The sequence below is a fragment of the Equus quagga genome, chromosome 1, assembly GCF_021613505.1.
Source record: "Equus quagga isolate Etosha38 chromosome 1, UCLA_HA_Equagga_1.0, whole genome shotgun sequence".
NCBI lineage: Eukaryota > Metazoa > Chordata > Mammalia > Perissodactyla > Equidae > Equus > Equus quagga.
This window is the reverse complement of record NC_060267.1, coordinates 837,761-846,713: the sequence shown is the minus strand read 5'-3', so window position 1 is coordinate 846,713 and position 8,953 is coordinate 837,761. Positions and strand designations below refer to the sequence as shown.

The following is an 8,953-nucleotide window of genomic DNA, read 5'->3' as shown; positions in this document are numbered from 1 at the left end:
GACTCACCTGTCCTGCCCACGGCCGTCTTCTGAGCAGACAAGTGGCCAGAGACACAGCTGACGGTAACTTGATACAGCCGTCCGGGGATTAAGTCTTTAAATTGGGTTTCAATAACCTGAGGTGCCAACATTCTGGATTCTTTGATGGTGCCTTGGTGAGACAGGGTAACGTTGTAGGAATCCACATGTCCAGAAGGTCTTTGCCACTTGACTTTTAGAGAGGTCGAAGTGCCATCGTTTGTCACCCTCAGATTTGAGACTGCCATGGGGACTAAGTAGGAAGAAAGGAAATGAGACTTTGACTCAGGATGTCTTGCCAGTCTTGTGGCCAAACTCCGACCTACATTCGAACCCCTACGAGCACGCTCCCTGCTCAGGAGAAAATAACAGCTTCACGTGAGAAAAACGATGCTGCAAAACCAAAGTGGAAAGAGCACAAAGAGGACAGGCAGAAGCCGGGTTCCAGCAGACCTGGCCAGTAGTCGGCTGGGCAGCCCTGGGCAGCTCTGTCCATCCCCCTGAGCTTGGGAGTCCATATTGAAGGCTTGGTCCAAAGACCCCAAATGGCATCTTCCAGTTCTGAAATTCTTTAAGTGGAATGCTCAAAGAAGTCTCTCGTCTGCCTAATTTCTCCACATCGTTATGTATTTAATAACAGCAAGCACATAATAAGTACATTGGTCAACTGATTGGCCATAACAAAATTCTGTATGCTAAAACTATCTTATTCTTCATAGTAAATCATGATAAAGTTAAAGCTTAAGAGCTGTGTCATTATTTCATCAAAGGAACACGACGACAAAAGAGAGCTACTTTGGCGAGCATTCTTTCTACCTCCCCTCTACGCTGTAATTTTGGGCCTCTCTAATGGCACAACATAAATTAACAATGTTTCATTATAACAATGGGCATAGCACACTGATTTTGCATCGGCGTTAGAACTGTAACTTGCTCTTGTTATACATAAACAGTTCTTAAGACATATGGTACATTTTTGTTGGGAATGTCTATACGTCTTTGAGGCGTGATATGAAAGTTACGTAAATGTCAGGGGTCCCCAGATATCTCTTCCACCAACCTCCTATAGTTACAGAACTCTTTCCACTAGAGTGATTTCTAAGGCACTACAGATTTTAGAGTTTCTCTTAAAATGAGGTAGCTTAGCAAGGGAAGGGATTTATTAACACATTGGACCCACCCGAAGCACGAGAATCCACTAGAATGTAGGCAGCGTGAGGGCACACACTTTGTCTGTCTGGGACACTGTCAGATCCACAATGCCTGTCATACTGAATGAATGAACGTGTACATGAATTATTCATTAAAACTTGGGGTGGGTCAGTTCACGCAGCCACGGTAAGCTGTGAGAACAGCTCAGTGGGTCTCAGGACACATTGTGTGGACACAGGGTGTTGGAAATGGCTGTCTCACGGGAGTGGTGTTTGAACAGCCCCAAGAAAAGTAATCCTGGTTCATTCTGGGTGATGTCACAAGGCAGCGGATGCCTGTTGAAGGGAAGGAAGTAGGAATCCTTGGGGAGGAGAGTGGCACACTAGGGAGAAGCTGGGACTGTATCAGGGGTTAACTGCTCCTTCAGTGTTGCCAAGGGCTGGCCTGAACTTTGGAATGAAAGGGAATCTTTACTTCTCTAACTAGAAGAGTGGACACATATAAAGGCCTTCTATAGCCTGTGAGTTTCAATTTGTCCTATAGCACCATTATTCCAATAACTTAGTAAGCCTTGTTGACTTGAGCTTCATTCTTGCTCAGCTGGCTGGGGGCACTTACGGGTCCTGGCTGGCGTCCACGTGTGGGTCTGCAGCCCTGCGGCCTCAGTCACAATGGTGAGGTTGTAGAGGTGGCCTGGCGTCAGTCCTCGGAAAGTGTAGGAAGTATTGTGTTTGTCCACGGCACTGCTGTGAACCAGGACCGTGTCGGCCATTAGCATCAGCCGGTATCCTTCCACGTTCCCAGAGCCGTGGGACCACGAAATCAGGAGAGAATTAGTTTTTGCTGAAATATCAATATCTTTCACTGGAGATGGCACTAGTGGGACAAAATACATTTCCAAAGCGTCACTCATAATTTCCTTTGGATGACACAGACACATTTAATTTAAAATCACACGTTCATTTCTGCTTCTCTGTACATCTAACTTGTGCAACAACTAATGAAATCTTGAGGCTCCACTGGAACCTGCATGAATGCTCTTTCCAGAGTCCACAGCCTAAAGTTGCCTCATTGATTACCTGCCCGTCTCCCCACCTGATAGGTGTTAAGGGAGTTTTTGCTGATGAAGTATGACGTGGCACGGCGGTAAAGGGAAAAGAAAAAGGAAAGAACTATAGAAGATGGAAGACGGAAAGAGAATAAAGCAGGGAGAAAATGAGGGGAGAGCGAGTGGCAGGAAGGACAGACTTTTGGGAAGGAGGTGGAACGTGTCACCGTCTCAGGATGTGTGGGTGCACCCAAAGACTTGTTCCAAACACACGGATATGTAGGAAACATCACGACTTGATGGTGGGAGAAGAATCTACAGAGGAGGAAAACATTTAAGAAATAAGATTTATGGCACAAATCCAGAAAAGGAGGCAGGAAATGCTGTTGCCTAAGATTTGAGTTCGAAGGGCTGTTAGGAAACATCTCCTTCATTTTGGAGAAAATTCTACTCCCAGGGAAGTTCCATGATTTGTTCCAAATCACCCAGCAAGCCAGCAGCAAGCCACACCTCCTTATTTTCAGTCCAGTCTTCCCACTGGATGGCACAGCATTTACCTGTCTACTTATCTATCTATCTGTCATCTATCATTTATCTATCGATCAATCATCTGTCATCTATCTATTACCTATCATCTATCTATCATCTATCTATCTGTCTATCTATTATCTATTTATTTATCTATCATCTATCATCCACCTATTATCTACCTATCTATCTATTATCTATTTATCTATCTACCTATCGTCTATCTGTCTATCATCTACCTACCTATATTTTTTTGGTCTAGGGGCATTCTTACTCCTGATTCTTGAATTTAATATAGTTTCAAAAGGAGCACAGAATATTAAGTACCCCACCACCTGTGAACAGGTCTTACCTGTTGATCCACTGGTATAAATTGTCAAGGAACGTTTCTGTCCAGAGACAGCTGTGATGGTAATATTGTATCTGCTCCCAGCAGTGAGGTTAGAAAACGTGTATTCATTCCATGAAGTACTTTCTTGGCTTTGGGTCGCCTGTATCTTTTGGTTATCATCCAATAACTGCATTTCATATTGGGTGACTTTTCCAGAAGAAGGAGTCCACGAAACATGTAAGCTGGTTGAATTTGTCTTCTCTCTACTGACTTCAAACCTGGCAGGAGGTAAAGGATCTGCAAGGTAGATACGAAGAAAGAGAATGTGGTTTGAAGACTTTTGCAAATACCTGCTTCCCCTACTATAATCCAGATTCACTTTCCTTAAAAACCTGAAGAATCCGCTGCCCAGGAAACAGACTGGCAGTTTACTTCACTTCCAAACTTACCGTTTTATTTAAAAAAGAAACCCACTTAGCTACTAGTCATACAAACTCCTTTTTCTAATAAGACTTTTTTTGTTTTATTCCAAGCTCTGAGCTTGGAATTCCAAGTAAGGTTACACTTTCTTTGGCTTGCAGTTCTAGCAAACTTTTCAAACATTGATAAACGCTGAAAATCTCAATAACAAATACAGATATTAAGAACTGATTTTGAAATTTGTACTGAATTTGTTCTTTTTTAGGTTGTGGATTTCGGGGGTCAAGTGTACATAACTTTTGGGTGTTTTCACGTATCAGAAAACCACAGAAGCTACAGATGTGATCAGAAGCCTCAGCTGGGTTTGCTCAACACAGCAAATTCTCCCAGCAGCTGGTTCCCTATGGCCCTAGACTTTCTCCGCTTGAGTTCTGGGACAGGAGCCCCAGAGCAGGTGCGATGGGCTAGGCACACACCCAGCTGTTCACTTAGCTTCAACACTCAAAGCCCCGGGTCAGTCTGAGGAGTCCCACTTCCCACGTGTTGAATCTTCACTGTGGAACCTGGAGTGGGATGAACAGCATGTCTCCAGGTTGGGGACTGAGTCAAGGGCATTTAGTGAGCAGCCGTCTTGTGGTGCAGTGGGACCCTCTGAGAAACGAGGCGCTCCCCACCCCAAGTGCTGAGAGCAGAGCCATTGAGAGACACTGCACGCGAACCCTCCACGGTTCTTGGTCTAGGAAGCAGAATGATGACCCTGGAGACTAAACCTCGAGAGTCTGATTTGACGCTTTAGAGGCACGGCTGTCGGGAGCTCAGTTCTTATGTACCTCCTGGTAAATCAAATTTTACTCATGAAATAACTCCAGGAACTCTGGAATCTTCTCCAAACAGCATATGTTTTAAGAAGGTGCTCACTTGTGATCAACATAAATACAAATAGGAACAAGGAAACCTTATTCTACATTCAAAAGCCATAGATGGCCGGACTGCTCACAGACTACGGGTTACCCACAGACACCACACTTAGGCTAAACGCAGCCTGTGATCAGTCCAATGTCTTTGTCTGTGTTTAATACTATGATTTACATGAGTACATCATGCTGCAAAAATTAAATAAGCCACATAACATTTTATAATATCAGTAATCAATAGTAATACAAGTATCAGCTGACAAGTAAACCGAGGCAGCCGTGACTTCGAGATCCCAAAGCACAGGTGGGTTTGGGGGACGCGGCCGTGTGGACTACGCCCCGGCATGGCACAGGGTCGCCTGGGGAGTGCAGGCTCTGCCGGCTCACGGCCTGGGCTCGGACCCGTTCTCCTGCTGTGGGGCCGGGCACTCCGGGTGGTCCCTTCGCCTCTGCCTCAGCGGTCTCATTGGTGCACTGCTGATGATAATCCTACCTTTGCAGTAGAATTGTTAGGAAGATTAAACTGAACGCTTGATCTAAAGCACTGAGAGCGCGTCTGGCACATAGTAAGCATTCCATGTTAGCTATTATTACTATTATTATTCCTGACTCAGGAGAAGATCTTGTCCCAGGAGCAGGAGATGTGGTGGCAGAGAGCATGGGCTTTGGCGTCAGGGAGGACTAAATACAAATCTTGGCTCCACCCCGTTTCAGTCACAGCACTGGGCAGATCACTCAGCCACCCAAGGCTGCGTCTCGTCTGCCTGGGGAGCATAACAAGAACATCACATTCTCCGTGTTTCGAGGAGCATCAGATACGGAGGAGACGTACCTGGCACACAATGGGCACAGTAACATCAACTTATTTCTGTCGCTTTGATCATAAAGACAATTCCTCTGAGTCACCGACAAAATGGAGGCAAAAGTGGAATAAAACTTTTTGAAACTAAACCAATACTAGCCTTAATTGCCTTCTTCATAAAAGAAAACCTTGGTAAAATCTTATCAGTTTATTCCCATGAACTAACTTTCTAAGCCTTAAGATAAAATAAAAAATTCCCAAGATGATTCTTATTTTTAGGTTCTTGAGGAAAAACAGTTTTTTTTTCTTGGCAATATTATTTAAATTTTCTATCTTACTTAATGGTCTATAATTAAGGGCGTCGTAATCAAAGGAAAGAATCACTTGCCCCTCACAGAAAGTTTTCTTGTTGCCAGTGAGGAGAAGGCGCTTCAGTACTGTGAGATTCCAACAGGCAACAGAACTCAAGAACAAGCCGTCAGACCCAGATGACGCGTTTTTGCTGAAGAGGCATCTCAAGGACAAGGGTGAGGGGGACAGCTGTTTCCTGGGGACAGTTCACGAGGGATCAGTACTGTCAACTATGTCTACAATCGGGTCAGATCAAGCCTGGAGAAAATGATGCTGGGGTCAAGATAATCTACATGTATATAATCTGCAAAATATGACCTCTAGAAAATGAATTTTAAGGTTGCGTGCCTGGAGGGTGCAGTTCAGAAAGGCAGACTTTATCTAATCTCTCGGAGCCAGAAAACAAAACAGTCAATCCTTTGTACATCCGCCAGAACAAAGGACAATGAGCCTGGGAAGTGCCTGGGCTGCGAGACCCGCGCCAGAGACAAACAGCCCAACCCCTCTGCACCGATAAAGCCCTCGCTGGCAGGGGGCCCCGCCACCCCACAGGCTGCAGAACTCAACAGTCTCAGGCGGCTTTTCCAACTGAACCCCAGGAAAACTGGGCCATATGAAAAAAGGTTTCCGATATTTTATTAGAAACAAATCAGAGACTTCCGTCAGGGGTGCTAATGTCACACATATATATGAAAGAAAGAGATGTTTAATGCTATTTGAAAGTCTAGTCATGTGTCTAATCTTCTGATAATAGGACAGATCATAGGTAGTTAGAAGACCCTACTTGACCTTTGTAGTTGACGCTGACGGCCAGAGGTTTCTATGCACATCTGTGTGCATTTACGGTCCTTCTGGTTTTTCTACCCATCACTCTCATACATGCAGTAACAGTGAAGTATTATAAACCATGAGAACTGTCGAAAACCATAAATCAATTGTTGAATCTCAATCAATATATCAAATTTTATCATTAGCCATAAATTTAAGACATCTTTGTTTGTACGTCTTAGTTCCAGACAGACCTGGAATATGGAAAGTTTTCACGGTTCATCTACTATATTTCAATGAATCTACCAGTGTCAGGAAGCCCCAGAATTTCATAAGTAGGCTTGATGTCCACCCAAGTTTTCCATTCTCAGAGGGAAAGAAGTTTAGCTAAATTCCTGAACCAAAACAAACTCTTCCTTTTTTCCCTTTTTTAAAAAAATGTAATTTAGGAAGAGGGAGAAACTCATATATATAAAACGCATGTAATATTTGCTTTACATTTTTTTATATGGCCATTAAAACATTATTACTTATTGATATATGAATTTCCAGAGTGTTTAGAATTTGAAACAATAGTATTTACTTTGGAAATAAATTCAACCTAATCTCAAGAGTGTAGCCAGTCCAGGGACTGGTGCCAACAGCTTCCCCCGAAGTCCTGACAGCACCTCAGTCTACCTGTGTGAGGCAGCTGTCAATGTGCTTTCTCAGTTGGAAGAAGGCGCAGAGACTTATGTCACACAGGTAGCAAGAGTAGAGCTGGGCTTCTCGCACCTGGCTGCAAGCCATGCGTTCACTCCGTCACACCTTAGCTGTCCCAGGGTGGGAAATGATGTCATGAGTAGTGGATTCAGTCTAACAACAAAAGAATCAAACCAGACATCTAAGGAAAGTAAGAGGCAAATTTACAGAATGTTCACTTGACGGGTTGGATATTGTAGACCAAACGAGCAACAACACTAATGACAGCTAAATGGGATCCTATGGCCAGGAAAGTTCCACTGACTTTTCTTGACTAATTTTTTTCTTGTCTGTTCCCTTCCCCCAGTCTTACCGCCTTTACCTAGGCTCCCAGGACCCTGTCGCTGGGTTGCTCCAAGAGTTTTCTGGGTGTCTTCCTTCTTCTCTGTCCTCCCTGCACTATTGCTAAATTACCTCTTTGTCTCTCTCCCCCATCTGCCATCCTCATCCCCTTGAAGATGAAGACATTTCCACAAGATGAAGTCCAAGTCTCTGCAGGACGCAAGGTCTCCTCAAACTGGGTGACAGCGGCCTGCCCAGCCCCCTCTTTCACCACCAACTGCAGGCCAAGAGACCTCTTCTCAGCACGTACAGAGGACGTGATTCCAGATTACAGCACGATGGCCGGGGGCCTGGGAGCTGCATTTGTGTGGTGCTCTGCTGGCCACGGAGTGAACACCAACCTCAAGAGAAAATAACTGGGGCTTTTCTCATGGAAATCAGGGTCAGGTGGGGCAAAAGCCACAAACCATCCCTTGGGAGAGGTCTTTGAAAGTGGGCAGAAGAACAAAATGGAAAAAGTCCTGCTCACAATCTCCAGTTAACTAAATACATTTATAGAGAGGTCACTTTCTTCTGCTTTGTGACTGTTGCCGTTTGACTACAATCAGCTTTCTGACTTACTTTAAAGATGATACACTGTATTAGGCTAATACATCAGATTAATATGCACTAAATTTATCACCTTTATACACCAGACATAAGGTTCAGGCAGCAAAAATCTTTCAAACCCCTTAGCAACCTTGAAAGGGAAATCAAAGCATTCTGCACCATCATTTGCATCATCATCATTGATAGCGCAGGATGCCCTGTTATTTTGCAGGTCATCATATCTGGCACCAGGTATGCAAATAGCAGATGGCCGGCCCTCTGAGAGGCTACAGTCTACTCAGGTAGTTAAGACACATGTGAGAAGGTGAACAAAAAGACGAATTGTCAGGGAGGCTGACCGTGATATCAGACTGGACCTGGGTTCAAATCCCGACACCGTCATTCACAGGGCGGCTGCAGGCGAGGTGCTCGACCTGGCTGGTGCTCAGTCTCCTGATCTGTAAAATGGGACTCACAATACCTGCTTTACTGAGCTGTAAGTGTCAGAGGGAGCAGAAGTCAAGCGGTACCTGCCGCCCTGGCACGTGGCGGACACTCCGTTGACGGGAGCGTTGCTGCTGTGCTTCCTGTTCAGAGACCAAGGCCAGAATCAAGGCTGATCATGCACAGGGAGGGTGACCTTCCAGGGCTGAGGTCTCAGAGGTGGGCTTCATGAAGGGAATGAACTGAGTAAGTTTGGAAGGTCAAGCAGAACTCAGAAATCAGAGAGAAGCGGGGCATCACAGAGTGCCAGCACGGTTTAAGGCAAAGCTCTGGAATGCTCATCTGCTGAGTGTTAGAGAAGCATGTCAGCATCAAGGGTACCCTGACAATGATGGAAACTGATGCCCGCATCACTCTGCTGTCCCTCAGCAGCCCCACTGCAGGTGCACTGACGACTATGGAGACTCTGATGCCTGCATCCCCATGCTGTCCCTCAGCAGCCCCACTGCAAGTTGCACCGATGACTGTGGAGACTCTGATGCCTGCATCCCCATGTCGTCGCTCAG

At 45.2% G+C, this 8,953-nt stretch overlaps 1 protein-coding gene across 2 annotated transcripts in view; it reads right to left on the bottom strand.

Moving 5' to 3' along the window:
- Window positions 1–8,953, bottom strand: part of PTPRB (protein tyrosine phosphatase receptor type B) — a 106,030-nt gene that overhangs the window by 65,345 nt on the left and 31,732 nt on the right. For both annotated transcript variants that reach the window (XR_006887682.1, XM_046655117.1), the window contains exons 5-7: window positions 3,099–3,374; window positions 1,789–2,046; window positions 8–271 (exon numbers count right to left, since the gene is read on the bottom strand). Coding sequence is in view for 1 of the 2 variants with exons in the window: in XM_046655117.1 (XP_046511073.1) it covers window positions 8–271; window positions 1,789–2,046; window positions 3,099–3,374 (798 nt within the window). In the remaining variant the exon portion in view is untranslated. The remainder of the gene's footprint in view (window positions 1–7; window positions 272–1,788; window positions 2,047–3,098; window positions 3,375–8,953) is intronic.